Source organism: Protopterus annectens, chromosome 7.part0, assembly GCF_019279795.1.
Source record: "Protopterus annectens isolate FY-2018-M chromosome 7.part0, PAN1.0, whole genome shotgun sequence".
Taxonomy (NCBI): domain Eukaryota; kingdom Metazoa; phylum Chordata; order Ceratodontiformes; family Protopteridae; genus Protopterus; species Protopterus annectens.
The window spans coordinates 1,333,693,542-1,333,716,034 of record NC_056739.1 but is presented as its reverse complement, the minus strand read 5'-3'; the positions used below and the strand labels follow the sequence as shown (position 1 = coordinate 1,333,716,034).

Sequence of the window (22,493 nt, the reverse complement as noted above, 5' to 3'; positions counted from 1 at the left end):
TAAATGACAAGGTCTGTATTAAGCTGTTTTTAAAAAATGAGTGTTTAGGTAATATATGTACTGATGGACACTTATTTTAATGCGTTTCTAATGTGGTTTTATGGGTTTATTTATGTATTTAAATTTTCTGCAATATTTATATACATGTGCTTTATCTTTATGAGCAGTTTTTGATTAATTGTATAGTTTAATTGGAAATGTGATTCTATTGGCTGTGATTAATTTAAATATTGCAGTGGTGGCTTGATTTTTATTGTCTGATGAAGCGGCAGTGTTAGCCGTGAAAGCGCTTACACAAATAAAATCTTTTATGTTTTTATTTTGCCTTGGGTTGCTCTACCAGTGTTTTTTGTGTTTGATTCTTTCTAAATATTCAGAGGTGAATCTTGTTAAGTCTAATTTTCCTGCACATATTTGGATTTTGCAGATTGCATAATTGTCCTTACTGCTTTGGTAGAATTTGGAGGAACTACTTTATTCTGGGTACTGCAGATTCCATAATTGTCCTTACTGCTTTGGTAGAATTTGCAGGAACTACTTTATTCTGGGTACTGCAGATTCCATAATTGTCCTTACTGCTTTGGTAGAATTTGCAGGAACTTCTTTATTCTGGGTACTGCAGATTCCATAAATGTCCTTACTGCTTTGGTAGAATTTGAAGGAACTACTTTATTCTGGGTACTGCAGATTCCATAATTGTCCTTACTATGGTAGAATTTGGAGGAACTACTTTATTCTGGGTACTGCAGATTCCATAAATGTCCTTACTGCTTTGGTAGAATTTGCAGGAACTGATTTATTCTGGGTACTGCAGATTCCCTAATTGTCCTTACTGCTTTGGTAGAATTTGAAGGAACTACTTTATTCTGGGTACTGCAGATTCCATAATTGTCCTTACTGCTTTGGTAGAATTTGGAGGAACGACTTTATTCTGGGTACTGCAGATTCCATAATTGTCCTTACTGCTTTGGTAGAATTTGCAGGAACTTCTTTATTCTGGGTACTGCAGATTCCATAATTGTCCTTACTGCTTTGGTAGAATTTGAAGGAACTACTTTATTCTGGGTACTGCAGATTCCATAATTGTCCTTACTATGGTAGAATTTGGAGGAACTACTTTATTCTGGGTACTGCAGATTCCATAATTGTCCTTACTGCTTTGGCAGAATTTGAAGGAACTACTTTATTCTGGGTACTGCAGATTCCATAATTGTCCTTAATGCTTTGGTAGAATTTGCAAGAACTGCTTTATTCTGGGTACTGCAGATTCCATAAATGTCCTTACTGCTTTGGTAGAATTTGAAGGAACTACTTTATTCTGGGCCTCTGCTGAAAATGGATATGTGTCCAGCTGGACTAGCCCGGTCAACAAATGTAAAATAAAATAAATAAATAAAATAAATACTGCAGATTCCATAATTGTCCTTACTGCTTTGGTAGAATTTGGAGGAACGACTTTATTCTGGGTACTGCAGATTCCATAATTGCCCTTACTGCTTTGGTAGAATTTGCAGGAATTGCTTTATTCTGGGTACTGCAGATTCCATAATTGTCCTTACTGCTTTGGTAGAATTTGCAGGAATTGCTTTATTCTGGGTACTGCAGATTCCATAATTGTCCTTACTGCTTTGGTAGAATTTGCAGGAATTGCTTTATTCTGGGTACTGCAGATTCCATAATTGTCCTTACTGCTTTGGTAGAATTTGAAGGAACTACTTTATTTTGAGTACTGCAGATTCCATAATTGTCCTTACTGCTTTGGTAGAATTTGAAGGAACTACTTTATTTTGGGTACTGCAGATTCCATAGTTGTCCTTACTGCTTTGGTAGAATTTGAAGGAACTACTTTATTTTGGGTACTGCAGATTCCATAATTGTCCTTACTGCTTTGGTAGAATTTGAAGGAACTACTTTATTTTGGGTACTGCAGATTCCATAATTGTCCTTACTGCTTTGGTAGAATTTGAAGGAACTACTTTATTTTGGGTACTGCAGATTCCATAATTGTCCTTACTGCTTTGGTAGAATTTGAAGGAACTACTTTATTTTGGGTACTGCATATTCCATAATTGTCCTTACTGCTTTGGTAGAATTTGAAGGAACTACTTTATTTTGGGTACTGCAGATTCCATAATTGTCCTTACTGCTTTGGCAGAATTTGAAGGAACTACTTTATTCTGGGTACTGCTAGTGACTGGTTCCAGCAAAGTACCCTTTCTTTTCTCTACACAAACTTTCTTATTCTCTCCATTATGGATGATGCTAGCTGTCTTTTCCACTGCTTGGGCTTTTATTTTGACTGCACTGATTGTTTTCTTTTGTTTAAAATCTTTCTCGTGTTTCCTTATTGCTCATAAGCATTGTACATTTTCTCTCTCACTTCTGAAATCACCTAATTTAAAAATCACATTATCTTTTTCCCTTCCATTTTGTAATCGATTGTTGTGAACCTAAGAAAAGAGTCTTTTCTTCATAACATCATACTTGATGCATAGGCATTAAACACCATGAAGATGACACTTTTTCCCTGTCTCTCTCCCTCCAATGAATGCCCTACTTTTCTGTATGGTATTTGAATTCCAATATTTACCACATGACAAAATGTTACTGTAATGGATTAACAAGTGCTTGGGTTCACAGTTCCATTTGCATTGTATTACTGAGGTGGACTTTTTCAAGGTTGGTGACCATTACCGAGTGTTAGAATTAGAACCACAAATCCGTATATTAAGTGGCTTGCAAGGCATTTCTTTATATGGTAAGTATCTAAATATCCAGTAAATGTACACAATGTAAATATGAGTAGACCAAACAGTTTGTAAATATGAATCTATAACTTGACTGTTTTTTCCTATTTTGTAACAGCAGATTCAAGTGAACAAGACGACCACAACTCTTATATTTTAAGAAACCCTGCACCTCCTTTCTCTAGTACAAGTACAACTGTTCCCATCACGGAAGCAGCACAGCAGGACAGTCAGTATTTGCCCCCTCTTGACATTGAAGATTTAGGGCCCCTGCCTGAAAACTGGGAGATGGCATTCACAGAAAATGGTGAAGTCTATTTTATAGAGTAAGTCGTTTTAGTTTTGTTTCTTTTCAGAATTGGGACCATTTTTGTTAACACTGTAAGACCTACTTTTCAGTTTGTAGTGTTAAAACCTTCTACAAATGGTATCGGCCAACAAACAGTGTTTCAGCATCATTGATCTTTGCAGCACTTTTTTATTTCCTGTTATGGAAAGAGATTTCTGTGTAGGCCTTAAAAAGTTGTATAAAGGTTACAGATTGTGTAGTGCAATTTAATTACTAAGGTTGCGAATGTTTCTGTTTTAATTGATGTTACATTGATGTGGCTAAGTTTGCCATATAGTTTATATTTTTCCTTGCTGCTCATTGTATGTCCTTGGTTGCCTCCGAGACCTACAGAGTCAGCCTTGGAAAACAAAGGCACCCTCATTGTTTTCCTTTGGAGACCAACGGTCTCAAGTAGGCAAAGCAACAATGTTATTAGATAAGCATTGCTAAATAGACATCAATTGTAACTTCTAATTGTTAAATAATTACAAAAGAAAACACAGATCAGTCTGCTGTGAAATCTTGAAGTATTCTGGTAATGGTTACTGTTTACAAAGTTTAGTTTGCATCTCTCCCTTCGGAAAATAATGGAAAGATGAAGTATGCCAGAACTTAATGGTATTCATTAAAAATAATCTGGATATTCAATTTCAATATTTCTGTAGTAGGGCTCTTACACTTCCCAGAATCTCTGTACCGAATACACGGAGTAGGTCAAATCACAGATTAGTTATACGAGTACTGTCCCTCCATTTAAGACTGTGTCCATCTTGCTGAGTATAGATTTTGTTGCTTGAATTAGATTTTTTGTTTTAACAATGCTGTACTGCGTAGGGCAACTTCCCTACTTGGGTGTGTGTGTGTGTGTGTGTGTGTGTGTGTGTGTGTGTGTGTGTGTGTGTGTGTGTGTGTGTATATATATATATATATATATATATATATATATATATATATATATATATCTTTATGTATAATATACACATTCTCCTTTTCACAAGTATGTTCATTTACTGAAATTTTCCAAGTTTTAGTAATGGTACTGGTTTTACTTTGTTTTGTATTGCTGTGCAAGGATTGTTTTTAGTGTCCTGCTATGTAAGGATTATTTTTCTGTCATTGATATGTACTGCTGTATAACAATTTGTTTTCCTTAAATTGTTGTGGAAGGTTTGTTTTCCTTGTATTGCTATGGATATACTTCGGTGAGCCCAGCTTACTGTGGCATTACTGAGAGATCAGTGTTATGCTTAGTTAAGATTTTAATGTGTAATAGAACCAGTAAGATTTCATATGGAATGCTGTCCAAGCATGCCAAGTGCTAAGGTGATCGTATTCCCTTTTCCTTAAACAAAATTGAACATCTTTGTCTCTTTTGCAGCCATAATACGAAAACAACATCATGGTTAGACCCTCGGTTCATTGCAAAACAAACAAAACCTCTTGAAGAATGTGAAGATGATGGTAAGAGAAGCTATTCCTTATATACATTTTCGTTTTTTTCTTTTCCTTCATTTTTTATATTTGGTATTATAGTTTGCATTGTAGTGTCTGCATTTTGAACTGAGTAATAAAATAATAACAACAATAATAAAAATAATTAAAGTTCTGTAAAGGATTGAATTTAGGCTTAGGTTACTATGTTTAGACTTCGATTCAGGCTGAGTTTACTTGGTTAAGGGTAGCTATAAGGAAATATTTTGAATTTTGGTAGTTGACATGGTTTGGAGCCTATGGTTAAAACATGATACATTTTGCAGTTAGAATTAGCTATGGTTTGTGGTTAGAATTAGTTATGTTCAAGCAAGCATTGGAGTTAAAATTAGGTATCTGTTACAAATTTCCAATTAGGTATCTGTTACAAATTTCCAGCATGACCCACACTAGATGTAAGTAATGTTACAGTTCCCTCTATGGCTGAGGCTGAGATTACAGACAATTATTGTAATCATTTTGGATGGAACATCGTTAAGTTTAAAACAAAAATTGTAATTTAAAGTAGTTTGGAGTTTGTTCATTGGGGTATAGTTGTATGCAGATTTAAGGCTTCCTTACTACAATAATATGTTAAATGCACTCAAAATAAAAACTTTTATTTCCAGTGAGCATTGTTAATACTGGTGTCAAGGATCCACTATTTTCAGAAGATGAAACAACTCATTGTAACAGTAGAGAGACAGTTTGTTTCATCTATCATTTGTAAAACCAGACATTGTAATGTTGAATAAATGTCAACATTCCAGTTACTTTCTTCTAAGCAAAAACACAAATATAATAAGGCAGAAGAGGAGTGATGGATTGATTTGTAAGTGGTCAAATTTCATGTCATACCTGATTATGAGTCACAGTCATCTTCTATAGTGACCCTGTGACCAGCTGCCAGCACCCCAGAGTTTTACAAGTGAGTAACGATTGACAAATCTTTCTTCTGTATCCCCTACACTGCATGCACAAGTAGTAAGAATGTAGAGTTAACAATCTGGAGAAAACCCCCACTAGCACAGATAGGACATGCAGACTCCACACAGAAGACATCAAAGAAGTGAACTGAACAGGAGAATCTCCTTGCAGTAAGACAATAATGTTGCTCCCTGTGCCAGACAAGCTGTCACAGTATATGCCTGCAATTAAAACTAGTTTCATCTGTTGCCAAGCCATGTATGGGCAGTACATTATACTAATTACACCAATGGGTTTGAAGGAGGATTGAGGTACAGAAGATATGAGTATAGAAGGTTAGTTCTGACTGTGCTGCCTTGGGTATTGTTCTGATGGCTTTATTATTTTTAGGTGTATGCAGACTGTAGTGTTGACTTGTATGTATGTTGAGTGTGACACAATTGTCATTTTGTGTGTTTTTATGTTTTTCTGGATTCATTACTGGCATTTAACTCCTGAAATAGCAGCCAATTATCTTGTCCCCTCTGGCTGTGTACATCTAATGCATGAAGGCAGTATCCATACCTCTCAACTGTCTGGATTTTTGCCTCATATGTCTGGTCTGATCCTCATAAAATTTGTGGTTTAAATAACGCTATACACATGGGTTTCAGACTTCATATCTTTCAGAATGCACCGGGGGGTCCAACCATGATGTTGCTAACACAAATCCTGTTATTCTGGCAACCTTTTAAGATTAAAAGAGCCATTTTTAAAATCTCTCCCTATTTTTGGCATGTGTACCCCCCCCCCATTATTTTAAGCTTTGTCTAGATTTCTTGTGCTGAAGGGTTGAGAGGTATGTCAACATCTGTCTGTGCTGTTGTCCTGATACAATTCACAGAAAAGTGGGGGTCCCATTTGTTATGTCTAGTTTTCTCTCTAGTACCTTAATGGACTGACACAGACCAGTGAAGGTGCTCCCACCACCTGTACCACTAAACAGCAGCCACTCTCCTGGACTGTGTTTAACCTAAGGCCAGTTTAACAGATTGTGCAGAAATTTAGTTAGCTATACTTGTGTACAGAAAGTTCACCTTGGGATTCTTTTATAACAATCTAAACTGGTAGATGTACGTCTAGGAAATACTTGTACTAGAGTTGCTATAACCTAGGTGTTAATATTAAATGTGTGGGGGGTTATGTGTGTGTAGGGACAATCTGAGACTTTACACTTTGTGAAGACAAGTCTGTTGTTCTTTGCATGATGCATCCATCAGTTAATGTTCTGTGCTCTTTTTTGCTGCATGTAGAATTCACAATTTGTTGGGGATTCCAGCTTGATGTGGCAATCTACAGGTTTGCCTTCAGGCCATTCATCAGATTTTACATGTGTGTAGATGTACACAGATACTAGTTAAGGGTTACAGACTGCAGTAGTTGGTGTCTAGTAGTTGCTCTGTCATTTACTTCTAGACATTGTTTTCACTTAAACTGTCAAGTTCAATTCTCAAACTTTCTGCTTTGCAGTATTTCTTGTTTTGCTGTCTCACCTTTGTGTGTCTTTACCTTTGTGTTCCCCCAGTCCTTCCTTCTCCTTCTAGTCATGCTAGACAGAGTAATTATCCTTGGCATTTCCTGTTGTGCTGTTTTCATTTGGGTAGAATTCAGCTCCGTTTATGTCCGTAATACTGCTTTTAATTTTCCCCTCCATATATTTGTATAGGGACCATGCTAAACTGCTCTCATGTTATATATATATATATATATATATTTTAAATCCTGCAGTGTCTGTAATCTTTGTAGGGAAGCTATTACTGAGAAGGATTTTGCTTGCACTACTGTTTTCACCAACATTTTGGGTTAACAAAATAGCCATACAGACCAGCATGTACTCCAGCATCAAAAGAAAAAGCCTTCTATACTGTGTTCCTATAGCACTGAAGATATTGTCAGAAAAACTGCAGAGGCCCCGCATACTTAATAATGAAATAATAATGGAACACCTTATCATTACCGCTTCACTCCTACGTCTTCTCTCTGCTCTAACCTCTTATCACTCACACCTTCCTAATTCTCTTTTATGCTCTCCTACCTCTTTTACCTTTGACACTCATTCTGCACCTTCCTACTTTCATATCTCCCCAGCCCTTTTCAACCTCTCTTCTGCACAAACTGTCTATATTGCAAGTCCACCTTCCTACCTACAAATCTAAACCCAAGTTACACAAACTACATCTATGTACTACTGTACTCCCTCTTTCCACTAATAACTTACTCATACCTGGGGATGTCCACCCCAACCCTGGCCCCTCCCCTCTATCAAACACCCCCCCTTATCTTCTGCCTCCCTTCCTTCCCCAAACACCTCTCATCATACCCAGCCTCTTACACTAAATTCATCCATGTCCAAGCACCTGGCAATATACTCTCTAAATATTCAAAGCCTAACCAACAAAATCACCAATTTCCATGGCTGGATAATGCATACAAACCTCACACTGGCTTAAGCCACATATCACTAACAATGAAATTCTCCTACCAGGCTATAATATCTCATCACTCTGATAGATTCCAAAAAAAAACTGGGTGGTGTAGCCATCCTCCACTCCAATAGCCTCAATCTCTAACCTTTCCCCACACCCATCCCTGACTTTCCCCACACCCATCCCTGACTTTCACCCAGCTGAACTCATCATCCTTAGTTGTCACCTTAACCCTCACAAAAAAATTAGTTGTTGCCGCCGTCTGTATCCCTCTTGGAAACAATTCATCCACTTTAGAGAATATCTTATCCTGGTTTTCCCACAATATTCCCTATGAAACCCTCTTCTTAGGCGATGCTAACCTAGATTGGTCTAAACTTAAAACTGACTCTCCACAACTCTGCATCAAGCTGCATGGTTTCCATCAACTGATATCTTCACCCATCACCTCCATAAAAACTCATCTTCTTGCTCCGTAATTGACTGGGTACTCAACAACTCCCCTCACCACTACCACAACCCCACTACCCTACCAGACCAACTTCGTGACCACCTCCCCACCTCAGCCCTTAGATACACCATCCAACCCCCCAAATTCCACCTTTATAGAGATTGCCAAACACACTCTAATTTTAATGTAGTCCAATTCAACTCGGTTCTATCTACCATTGACTGGTCCATCCTTAAACAAATCCCTCTCAATTGATGCAGTTACAAGGTTCAATAGCATCTTCCTGAATATCCTGAACTCCCTTGCTCCCTCTAGGAAGGTTAGAGTAAAACCCAATTATACTCGCTGGCTTCCAAAAGAAACTAAGTCCCTTATGCTAAAAAGAGAGAGAGAGCTTGGAAAGCCTGAATCAAGACAAAGGAATTACCTCTGCTACATAATTATAGACACCACAGAAATCTTACAAAAAAACAAACCAATAATGACAAAAAGCCCTTTTATAACTCTGCCCAATTCAATAACAAATCCAGCCCTCATGAGTTCTGGTATACTATTAACAAAACTCTCTCTCCAGGCTGCCCCTACCTAAATACATCTCCTCTGGAAACTGCTACTCCTCTCAATAAACACTTTATTGAAACCATTCAAACACTCATACCTTCCAACTGTAACACAACTTCTCTGCCTATCCCTCCCATTTCTTCTAACAAACAGCTATTCACTTTACATCCGGTTCCTACTTTCTACATCAAATCTCTTCTTCATAAACTCAAACCCTGCTTTCCCTCCACTGACACTCTAATTCCTACCTTCCTCAAACTTGCTGCCGACTCCATTGCCTGTCCAGTATCTATACTAATCAATAGATCTATTCAGGAATCCACCATCCCTACCCTATGGTAATCCTTTTTCACTATTCCCTTGCATAAAGGTGGAAACTCTACAGACCCATCTAACTACCGACCTATAGCTATTCTATCTCCCCTCTCTAAGATTCTTGAAAAATGTATCCACTCACAACTACTCAACTACCTCCTCCAGCATAACCTCCTTACTCCCACTCAGCACGTTTTCTGTCCCAACCACAGCACAACTACTGCCTTCTTATCCTTTACACATACCATTGCTGAGGCCGTAGACAATAACAAAACTCATATCATGTCTCTTCCTTGACCTTTCCAAAGCCTTTGATACAGTCTCCCATCCCCTACTGCTGTCTAAACTTGCAGACCTCAGTCTATCTTCTTCCTTCCTTGCCTGGTTCTCCAGTTACTTATCCTGCAGGCAGCAATCTGTTAAATGGCTCTCTTCCACTTCTCCATTCATACCTCTCCCAACCAGGGTACCACAAGGTTCCATCCCGAGTCCTCTCCTATTTAATATCTTTACCAGTGATCTCTATACTTCTTGTAAACAATCCTCCCTCATCCAATATGCAGACAACTCGACTCTCATCTCCATCTCAGACAATATCTCCAGTCTCCACACTTACTCAACAGGCCTTCCTATCCACTGAACAGTGGTTGTCCAGGAAATCTACTCATTCTCAACCCTAAAAAGACCAAACTCTTATTATTTTTCTCCCCAATCTCTCTCTCACCTCAAATCCACTTTTACTATTACTTCCTCTAATAACACTTTTATCCAACCTGAAGCTCACACTAAACTACTTGGGGTCATCATTGATGATGAACTCAAATTTAACTTGCACATCCTCCAAAGCATAAAAAAGATTCACCAGAAACTTGGTTTACTGTATCGCAACAAACAATTTCTAACTACAAATGCCAGACTCTCCCTTGCACAAGCTCTTCTCATCTCCTCCCTTCTATATACTGCCCCAGTACTCACCAGCATCCAAACTAGTAATTTAAACAAACTTACCACAAGATAGCTAGATTTATTACAAACTCTCCATACAGTATACATCACTGCCTTGCCCTGAATACTCTCCACTGGTTAGAATTCCCCCATCTTCTACTGCTGTTACAACTTCAAATGTTACACTTCATTCTTTACACACCTTCATCGTGTCCTGCTGTCTCTGTGTTCATCTCTGTCTACACTCCTCCACGGACTCTCCATACCTCTGATTAGCAACTACTACAAATCTACTAACCCAAAAAAATAGCTGGCAAACTCCTATATAAGCACTATGTCATTCACCCATCCCACTTCAAAGAAAAACTCAAACTTCATCTACTCCGCTCCAAAATATGTCCTTGTCAAGCCCCTACTTAAGCTCCCCACAACCCTACTATACACCTTTTCAGTCCCTCCACATACAGCTAAGTACTCCACTATTGTGGATGCTTATTAAACTCTGCAGTCAATATTGTTGGACTTAACACTTTTTAAATATGTAAATATATTTTTTTGCCTGTAAAAATATTGATATGTATATATCATGTGCTTGCATTTCTGCTTTGTCTCTCTAATGTTCTTGTGTAACTGATTTTGACCATATTTTTTACTCAAATTTATGATTCTCTGTAAACTGTTTGTGTTTTTTTGGAGCTTTTCTCCTCGGGTCTCCACTGAAAATGGGCCACAAGCCCAGCTGGACCAACCTGGTTAACAAATCTCAATAAATAAATAAATAAATTAAATAAAATACTTACACATGTTAGAAAGCCACTATCCAAACAAATATAAGTGCAACTGTTTTAACGATACAGGATGACTACTATACAGCTGAAGAAAGTTTGCAATCAGTTCTTTTAATAATGTTCTTTCTTATGATGCTGCAGTGGACCATCTGTAATTAAATATGAATACGGCCAATATGCTGCACCTCATATAGAATTATGTAACAGGGTACCAAATGAAGACCCGTGATCTTTGTTTTGAATATGTTGTAACTGAATGTTAATGTGATTTGAATTTTGTGTGTGTGTTGGATATGGATGTAGCTGCTATTTCTGCCACTTGCCCATTTCGGTTACGTTTTGTCTATTGCACTATATCCAGAAAGATTGAATTTTCATATACATGTCTGCTTCTTCTGTTAGTTTTCATGTTATCGTGATGAATTTGCTCTCCTCCATTTTCTTATTTCTGTATTGAAGAAATCTTCATGTAATTTGTGTGTTCCTAAGTCGGTTTTACTTATTATTTTGGGAAATGGACCGTAAAATAGAAGGTTGTGATCAAACCAGATTATGACCATGATTCAATCACAACAGTATGAAGATTCCTGCTCTTCTGGAGGCGACTGTTTCATGGTGAACTATTTATTGTGTGAGGAAAATTCATTCTTTACAGAGCATTGCGTGGAGAAGGTAACAGAAAGTTGCTTTCTGAGATAAATTTTCTGAAAGAGAGTAAGGATGGAATTTTGTGTTTTAATAAATGTGAAGGGTAAACAGTTATCAGAGAACCGTATGGCACTGGTAAACCACTATCACAATGAATGGCAAGAGCAAAAGTGTGTGCGTTTGAACTTCATGCAGGAGACGTTTTTCATGTAAAAAGGAATCACTAAACTATGGTTGCAAAAACATAGAATAAAAAGGAAAAAGACGATGTCTTTTTTTCTTAAGATCATAAAATGAAGTCTTTTGTGACATAATTAACAGATGCTATACATGTAAATGATGTGGCAAGGAATGGGTCATGGTAAAAATAGTTGAAAGATATAGAAAGAGGACATTTAGATAGAAAATGTGAAGAGGAGTGGGGCTAGATGAAGTGATTTCTGAAAGTGTAAGAAAGTGTTAATGACAAAGCTGTTAGAAAAATTAGGAGTACTGCATCTAGTATGCCAGGGTAATTCCCAAAGCATATATGGTTTAGACTACAGATGCCGTAAAATTTGAATAATGGATATCTTTGGAAGTGAAAAAGTGAGAAGTTCAGTAATATGGCACATTTAGTGTTTGTAGGGAATCTTAGTGCCTGTATAGTACAATTCACATGCAGGGGAAAAAAATTGGATAAAAGTGAATGGAGACCAGTTTATTTAATAAGTATTATATTGATAAGGAAGCGATTGTGGGTAAAGGATAGTCCAGTTTTATTACCCCATTACATGACACCTGTTGGCAGGTAAGGGACCAGGTTTTAATGGCATAGTATTAAGTGTAAATGGCTGCATCAGTGAGTACAACAGATATATGGGAGTTGTCCAATGTGGAAGATGTACTGTGAAGTTTGAAGATCTCAGCTAGAGAAGAAAACTAGTAAGGGTACAAAGACAAAACAAGTTATGTACAACATTTTATGTGCGAGTCGCACAGGTGAAGTAAAAGGACAGATAAATTACTGAACAAATGACACAGAGAGAGAGAAAAAGAGAGAGGATTTATGGGTAGAAAGATGAGAGGTGGAAGCAGGATTGCCAGACATCCCTATTTGAGCAGGACTGTCCTGGGATCAGCAGCTCAATCCCGAGTCCCGCACTGCCGGTTAAAATCCCAGGGAAACGGCCTCCGCTGTGTTTTTTTTTTTTTTGATTGGCCCGTATGCCAGTGTACGAGCCAATCAAAAAAATTGCAAAACAGAGCTACTTGTGTTTAATATAGAACTGCGATGTTCCGCATTAAAGACCTTTTTTTTTTGTCCCTACCTGGCCTGTCAAGTCTGGCAACCCTGAGTGGAAAAAACATTAGAATTTTAAGTTGCAAGCATTTTCAGTGTTTTTAGGTAATAGAAAGTTGTTGGGATGCAAACATTTAATAAATATTGTACCTCACAATTCATAAGAATTATGATAGCGTATGCAGACTGCATGTGAAAGACATGTTAATATGTGCTGTAGAAGATATTGGTGGGAAGGTGCAATAGAGTAATTTTCTTACAAAAGATAGAACAATTGAGAAGTAATAAAATATGCTGATGTGGTAATTTCTATATTTTTCTGTTAAAAGTGGGTTATGATAGGCAAATGTAGCTGATTTTTATTATCAAGAATGAACATGTCACACTTTTGGAAAAGTACCATTCCTAGTCGTTTAATAAGTGATTTGGGATCTTTAGAATTTGCCAAAGCTGGTACCAACTGAGGCAGATGGGGCCTTGGATTACTGTCTTACAGAAGACTGGCAACTCATGGGTCAGGTTATTTCTGCATTTTTCCCCTTCAAGCCCTTACTCTTTGGAATGTAATTAGTGGAAGCTCGTGGCATAGGTTCATAGGCTCATAGGTTCATACTAGGCTATCTGCCCGAGGGCATTTACAAGCCTAGCCCATCATTTTGTGGCTTACGCCACCCCTTTAGTATGGGGAACTATACCCATTATTTTGCTGTGCCTCTGTCGAGCAGTGACACTGAGGTAATCCCTGGGGTATATCTGCGATCTCCCATCCATTGGTCAAGATTTCTCTTGAACAAGGCCAGCGAGGTGCTCTGCCTCACATGTACCGGGATTTTGTTCCACAGCATAGGGAGTCTTTGGGTGATGAATCTATCCCTCCAGCACGTCCTATTAATAGCCGTGTCGAGGTTTAAGTCTTCCGCCCTTGTGGCTCTGATGGATCTAGATTTTTGAGGTGAAGCATATTCATCAAATCTGGGTTTGACATGGCCTTGTATGTTAGGCAAAGGTCACCTCTGAGCTGAAAGCGGTTTAACTGAATAGAGCTGGAGTTCTTTCAGTCGGGCAGCATAGGACAGATTTTTGAGACCCTTTATCCTTTTGGTGAGGAACTTTTGTGGCCTCTCCAGCTGCTGCAAGTGTCGGGTCAGATACATTCCGAATGGGGCATTGTACTCAATCATTGGTCTGATGAGTGATGAGTAAAGGGAGACTATGACCTCCCTTGATCTAGATGAGAATCCCTTCATGATAAGGTGAGCAATGTAGAAGGTCTTCCTAACTACTTTAGCTACATGGGTGTCGAATGAGTGGGAGAGAATCTTCTGGTATAAACTACTTGTAGTCTGGAGCAGTTTTGTTTGTTTTAAGTCTGCGGTTTACAGTGAATGTCTTAAAGTAAAGCTTCTGTTATCAAAAGCTTTTTTGTGTGTATTTATTTTATACTTTGTGTGTGTGACACTTCAGGAGTACAGCATGCCTTTATGAAGTTGTATGTTAATAAGGTCTTAAACAGTAAACTCTTGGCAAGATTAGACTGCATGGTGATAAAAATGTTTAGCAAACGGAGCTTAATAGATGCAATCAAGCATGCATTTTTACACACCTTTATCGGTTGCTTCCCAGCAGTTAACCAAAAAATTAATATTCCATAACATGCACTTTGTATATGTGTGTGTGTGTGTGTGTGTTTATATATATATATATATATATATGTGTGTGTGTGTGTGTGTGTCTATATATGTACATACACAATCTACACACACATACGTATATATATATATATATATATATATATATATATATATATATATATATATATATATATAGTATGTACATATATACTTGCGTAAATGTGTTTGCATGTGTGTATATACACAGATACATGTACAAGGAGGTGTGTATGAAATGCGAGGTGTGTATGAAATGCATTAAGAATGTAAGGAAGAATGAAAAGGGATACATTTAGAAGATAAATTAAGTGTCCTGAAACATTGCAAAGTGAGAGCGAGGAAAGCCAGGATGGAACATTTGCCAATAGAAAGGAAATTAAACAATTGTTTGAGAGTGAATTTGATAGTGAAGGGAAGAAAGCAAGGAGGAAGTGGTATAGCTGATACCTGTAGTGAAAAAAGTATGAATAAAACAGTATTTTTAAGTAGAAAAATAAGTAGGAAAATGGAATGTCAAAATGATGAATGAGGAAGAAAAGTGACAATTACAACTTGTGTTAAAAGTATTAAGATTCAGCATCCAGAAGAGATGGTATAAAATGCAATTTTTAAAGTATCATGACAGCAGAAGTACATTTTTGTGTTTTTAAAAGTGTTAAAAATGGTATAATGAGAAAATAGGTGATCCATGAATAACTCGGCACTATAAAATATATTTTGAAAGGAGCACTTGTGGATAATTTAGATAAACAGAGGCCAACAGCATTGTTTGACAGATTATAGAAGTCCTGACTGAGGTTGTTTCATGTAAGAATTGCAGATTTAGCAGGATAATTGGTAGAGAAAGAAGTATATTGGGTGAAAAGAAAGGAACTTGTAGGGCCAGATTCCAAAAGACTTGCTCTCATTGTAAGTGACTTACTTTGGTGTAAGGCCTACCTGTAAACAAGCTTACTACAGGGGCCAGATTCCAAAACTCTGTTCTCAGCCTGCTCTCGTTGTAAGTGATCATTTACACGGAGCTAAAGTCTTTTGGAATTTGGGCCAAAGAGCTATTGGCAATAGTGAACATTAATTGTTAAAATGTGACCTGAGGCAATTAATAATGTAGCGCATAAAGCAGTGTAGGAATTATTGGAGTGTGGTTCATTTTGCTATACAATGCATATGTTTATGTAAGATTGTATATAAGGATGGTGTGTTAATAACTTTAATGGATGGTTTGATGGAGAAGACATGAGATAGAAGCAAATTTAAAAAGGAGGATGCTTGCATTAGTTGTAAATGAGGTAATGAATGATTTAAAGAAAATGCTAGCTAGACATATACTGGAAATATGTCAAAAAGAAAGGTGCTGATGATATTTTCCAATTCAGATGAAGTGATGTTAATAATGAGAAATAGAATATGGATAAAAGATACAGGTAACAGTTTTGAAAAAAAAAACTTGTATAAATTGGGGCTTTGGTTATAGAAAATTGTAAGGTTTATGAGAACATGTGCAATTTTAAGAATGGTTTTAAAAATGTTGTGATTAAATTTTGAATTCCGTATAATGTGTATTAAAGAACATGAGAAATGTATTACTATGTGGAAAGTGTTTTAGTTTCTGTAAGAAAGACTACATATTAAATATATTAAGTGGTTATTTTATGATTTAAGGGAGCAGGTTAATTTGTTTAATTATAACAATGAAAAACAAGTATTAGATTTTTACATTCCTGTATAATTCAGACTTAATCAATTTGAGAAATTGATAATCTGTAATGAAAAAATCAGGGATGGCCAAATCTAGTTACTCTACTGGATTATCTTGCATACATGGCTAAATTTAATTAATCTAATAGATTATTTTGCTTCTTTGCAATTTATCTGAAAGTATCACTTTAAAAAAGAAAAGACATTTTAAGGGAAATACTGTGTAAAAAGTATAAGTTTGTTTGGGAAGGGATATGAGGGTGGAACAGTGAAACAGTGTGGATTATGTACATATGAAAGAAAATTAGAAGAGGAAGTTTGAATGTACATAATGACAGGGAGAATGAAATTTGATTGCATTTGACTTAAGGACAATGTTATGTTGCTGATGCTTGGGGTGATTTAGTTAAAGAACCAAAGTGTTTACATATGGCAAGACAAGGCTAATAATGGTGGAAGAATGGAGGGCTTTTATTTTGGCACTGACTTTAAAAATTACCAAGAAAAGGAGGGAGAACTTTTAAACCAATAAAATGGTTGGTTGATGCAAGGACGTAGAAGGACAAAAACCTTTGTCATGTTTTTTAGAATACAGGTATTTAGAAAGGTTTATGGCTAGTAAACAGGATTTATTAAGTGGAAAAATACATGTGTTTATGTGACTTTAATAGTAAGCTACCGTTACATAAATATGCAGAAGAAAGAAGAGGAAGGGATATCATAGTTTTGTTTGGAATATTTGGAATGGGAGGTATGGGGACATAAATTTATAATCACAAACTTGAAAATTCATAATCCCAAGACAAATGTCAACAGAACAAAATGCTGAAGCTCTCCATATCAAACTACCAAACTTGCCACATACAAGACCCATGCTAGCTCTCGTCCTTATGTTCACATTCTGGTAGGGGGATTCAGTAGTCAGGATTTTTACAGATTGTGGTTTGCAGCATTTTAGTTGTTTTTTTTTTTTTTTTTTTTTTGATATGGTGCTGAGATTATGATTTTCAAGATCGTGGGACTCAAGATTCTGAAAGTAAACCATATATATATATATATATATATATATATATATATATATATACACACACACACACACACACACACACACACACACACACACACACACACATGTATACCATATTAAAGCGTAGTTGTGTATACACATATTTATGTACTGTATGCATTCACTAGCTAAATGAATCACAATCCAGCAAAACCCAAGTCTGTGAACCTTGAGGAAGTACTTTAGCATGACTCCTTTAAAGGGGTACAAATCTTGCCATATGGTCTCACTTTTGACAGATTTATACCACATCACAATTGTTTGTAGTTTCAACCATTCCAACATTGTTTTTCATAAGCCATTTACCAGGTTTTACATTGCTAATCATAATCTTTGCAGGCAGCATTTTAAACTTTTTGCATTTCTTATGTTGCATAGATGATGTGAGTTTTGTGATGTTAACTTACATGATTTGCTGAATGCTTGATCTTTGCTGGAAATTATATGCAAAAGGCCTGCATAAATTACAAAACACAATAAAATGAATACCCTTCTATGTATGCTTGATTCCAATGATATTCAGCAGTTGAAAAATGTCAGAGATTATCTAATAGTAATTCTTCCATGCTGTTATTGTTGGTGCTGCTGTTTCCTGGCAAGCTTTCTTTGCGTGGTGCTGGTGTCTGAATATTTCTTTCTTTTTTCTGTTTGCTGCTGCTCTCTTGGAGAAGAAGGTGTACATACAGAGGAACTGGACAGCGAAATAGGTAATTCAAGCATTCATTATTTTAACTCCATTACTTGCACACACGCTGGGCAAATATATTCTTTTTACGGTGTTGTCTTTACTTTCATGTTGCATCTTTGTTTTGATGTTGATTTCGCAATTGTTTTAATTAATGAGACATTTTACATAGCAGGCATGTATGTATGTATGTGTGTGTGTGTGTCTAGTATATATATATATATATATATATATATATATCTACTTCATATGACTGAAATTTCATTTGACCGAGACCATAATACTGAATTTTCAAAATACAGAAAACTCAGTTGACTGAATCTCATTATACCGAATTGTAAGCCATAGACGTGATGCGAGTTCCCTTCTCCTGTGACTTGCTTGTGATAAAAAGAATTACTGTAACTTATAGTGCTGATTCAGAATACTGAGTCATGTAGCAAGTAGTGTTTTAGTGTTTCTAAATTTGGATATGTCTGTTTACATTTTTATGGGAAGTATCTCAAGTAATATGGCGGATGTTTTGTACGTTTCCAGCAGTAGTGGCAGTGTATAGACTACTGTAAGGTAAGTAAAAGGTGTATGCCCTTTGCCCTACTGTAGTGCAATCCTGGAGTTAGTATATATAGTTAGGCGGGCTGGCAGAGGTGTAGTCCCCCTCCTAGTTTGGTTTTATATTGTCTGGTTTCTGTTAAGAGGGTACGTAAGTAGTTTTAAAGGTCTGGAAAGAGTTGGTCATTGGTGTTGTAAGTGTGCATGTCTATGGTTTACAAGTTAGTATTTTGAAATGTAGCGTTGTAAAGTTTTAGTATTATGACTTTCAAGCAAGTGAGTTTTCAGCATTTTGAAAATTAGGTGTTTTGGTCTCATTCAAATGAAAGTCAGTCAAATGAAATTTCAGTCATGTGAAGTAGACCCATATGTACATACACTGATACTCATGAAGTTAAGCAGTGTTTTCCTTTTTATTTATGTTTCATCTTCCTTTGTCATTTGATAACAGTTTTGATGCAAAAGTGGTGGCAGGCAAATATGAGCTGCATCTTGTTGTTGCAGATCTTTAATGCTCCTTCAAAAAGTACAGAAATGTTTTGTTTTTTTATGACAGTTTAATGCAGGTATATTGCCTTGCGATGTACTTTCAACATGTTTTAAAACAATTAAGTAAAAATGAACACCTGTCGAGTTGTAAATGCAATTTCTTATTTATATGGTAGTTTGCTTAAGGACAGCAGTACTCTGTAGGCTTTGTTTTGCCTCATTCTGTATGAACATTTTCTAAGGGGGGGGGGGACACCAGGTTAATTATTTGTTTTATTTATTTAAAATTTGTTAACTGGGAAAGTCCAACTTGGAACGAGCCAATTTTCAGAGGAGGCCCAGCGAGAAATGCTCCAAACTAATGTCTTTGTAATGTGGGAGGAAACCGGAGCACCCGGAGGAAACCCACACAAATGCAGGGAGACATGCAGGCTCTGCACAGAAGGCACACATCTGAGAATCGAACCGGGGAACCTCTTGCTGTGAGGTGACAGTGCTACCACTGCACCATCCTGCTAAAATTACCCTTTATGCAGAATTTCTGCAAATCTATTTGGCATTATGAAAACTGCTTAAAATATTTATATACTCAGTATTTATCCCTTGGAGGGTAAGTATATTTAGTAGTTACCCTTTAGAGGGTAAATAGATAACCAAGGATGCTACCATGGCATACATTTGATTCATTTTACATTTTGTAGGCCCATGTCTTTCTTCATATGTTAGCTATCATGAAGTGGTGTGTGTCCATTCTACAAGGAAGATGTCTTTATTGGTATTATGCATTTTGAGGCTGCTATCCCATTGAAGGTAAGAGCCATGAAAGATGGCACACCAGGAGAAAGAATATTTTTAAACTGAAATGGAAGCAAACTTGGAGTGCTGAATACAGTCCTATTCCAAGACAGCCAAACATGCATTGACACTTTGTGTATTACACCATGTTTTCCTGTACATTACTCCACTCATTTAGCTACTAGACAGTGATGCAGAGTACACAGGTAGTGGAACCTCATCATCCAGTCTCCAGTCCCTTTAATAAAGGGTGCCCTAACTGTACCTGAATTTACTCCACCCCCTGAGGAAGGAGAACTGGCACACTGAGCACATAGTTCCACCTTGCCCCCCTTTTACTGGACTCGTGTACCCTGGTCTTGGCAACAGTCAAGACTTCTTCACAAAGCCAACTTAGGAAGCTATTTCTAATCAAACCTTCACATTTAGAACCAAGTTCAACTTTTTTTTTTTTTTTTTTTTTTTTTTTGGGGTGTGGGGTGTCAAAAGTCCTTCTGTACTGCAACAATTCATTTCTAAGCATTGAAATAAAAATGCAAGTTTTGTATTCGGAAGTTATGCAAGTTTTGTATTCGGAAGTTATGCAAGTTTTGTATTCGGAAGTTTTGCAAGTTTTGTATTCGGAAGTTTTGTATTTGGAAGTTTTGCAAGTTTTATATTCGGAACTTTTACACAGTCTTGCATGTAGTTAAAGGGCATACTGGATGTAATGAAGAAGGAAGGCAGCTTCTGCCTTATGCCTGAGAGGGTTTGCTAGTGCTTTTCAGTCATACAGTTAATGTCCATAAAGAAACCAATTTCATAGTCATTTAAATTTTGTTAACCAAGCAAGTGAATATTCCCATTGGGAATATGCAGGTACATATTTATTGTGACTGTACAAATGCTGTACATGTATATGTATGTTTGTGTGTGTATATATGTGTGTGTGTGTGTGTGTGTGTATATATATCTATATATATATATATATATATATATATATATATATATAGATATATAGATATATATATATATATATATATATATATATATATATATATATATATATATATATATATATATATATATATATATATATATATATATATATACACACACACACACATATATATATCTGTGTGTGTATGTATGTGTGTATATATATATATATATATATATATATATATATATATATATATATATATATGCCCGTGTTTTATCGACAGTACTTTGTCGAAATTACTTTAGTGAATGTGCATTTTGTCGAAAATGCACTTTCGCTAAAGAAAACAAAACAAAAAAAAACATGCCATTAGAATGTACCGTTAGTTGTACATCAACATATACTGCTGATGCCCAACTAAGGAAACTCTTGTTGAGATTGTAGTACAATGGGGATAAGGGAATATTCCCTTTTCCCCACTGTAATGCGATTTCAGAGTGCCCCCCTGCATATCAGTGTTTAATGTGTTGTTTTTTGGGTTTTTTTTTATGTTCAGGTTTTTTCATTTGTCCCCGAAATGCACATTCGCGGAAGTAAGGTTCGATGAACCGTACTTTCGAGTAAAGAACATAGACCTATATATATATATATATATATATATATATATACACACACACACACACATTTGATATATATATATATATATATATATATATATATATCTGTATACATTTACAAACAATTACATCTGGATCACTGATATATATGTAAATATATGTGCACTTTTATATATATATATATATATATATATATATATATATATATATATATATATATATATATATATATATGGATCACTGTTCCTCTGTCAACTAGTCATTTGGCTAACAGAGTGTAGTGTGTTGAAATCTGCTGAGTGGAATTTTGTTTTTGTGTTATTGTAGTAAGGAAGTTACACTGGGGAAGGTAAGTGATAATGATTCTAATGCCAGACGTTTGGGATCAAATGAAAGTTAACACCTCGGAGATGTGGGTTAGGGTTAGCTTAAGGGATAGGGTAGGGGGATATATTTAGTGTTGTGTGTGTAATTTGCTTTTTGTAGTGTGTGCATACTTGCTTTTTGTAGTGTTGTGTGCATACTTGCTTTTGTGTGTGGTATGCATCAGAGTGGCTTCTGTAATGGTAGTGTTATGGCTAGGGTTTTTCTAAGACAAAGTAAAGGGTTGTGATTAAGGTTATGGCTACTGCACATTACTAAGGTTATGCTATGGAGTAAATTCCCCCTGTCTGCCTTTAGTAATTTGTACTACCCCATAACTATTCCTGCCCCTAACCTCAAACCCCTATGCCTTAGCCCTTTGTTAATGGTGCTTGTTTTATATTCCTGTCATTTTTTTTAAAAAAAAGTTTATGGATGAAAACAAGGATAATAAAATAGAATTATTTTACTTAAAAATGGATTGGCTAATATGATCCCAGTACCATCATCATACAATAGTACCATATCATGTTCATAGTGAATATTTTTTTGGGTACAGTAAAAGTAAAATTAACTAGCAGTTTAGACGAAAATTTGCAAAAGTCATAAACCAGAGTTAGAAATTATAATATGCAAGTCCATTCTACTTTACTAAATAACCCATTTACCTAGTTCTCTGCATACTGAATAGTTATTAAATGTGTTA

The 22,493-nt window shown here is 36.2% G+C and overlaps 1 protein-coding gene across 13 annotated transcripts in view; it reads left to right on the top strand.

Moving 5' to 3' along the window:
* The window catches only part of MAGI1 (membrane associated guanylate kinase, WW and PDZ domain containing 1), a 687,439-nt gene that overhangs the window by 330,117 nt on the left and 334,829 nt on the right, over positions 1-22,493 (top strand). For 4 of the 13 annotated variants that reach the window (XM_044077950.1, XM_044077948.1, XM_044077944.1 and 1 more), the window contains 3 exons: positions 2,866-3,073; positions 4,457-4,539; positions 18,033-18,071. In XM_044077950.1, the coding sequence (XP_043933885.1) occupies positions 2,866-3,073; positions 4,457-4,539; positions 18,033-18,071 (330 nt within the window). The remainder of the gene's footprint in view (positions 1-2,865; positions 3,074-4,456; positions 4,540-18,032; positions 18,072-22,493) is intronic. The other 9 variants (XM_044077952.1, XM_044077945.1, XM_044077954.1 and 6 more) reach the window with 4 other exon arrangements.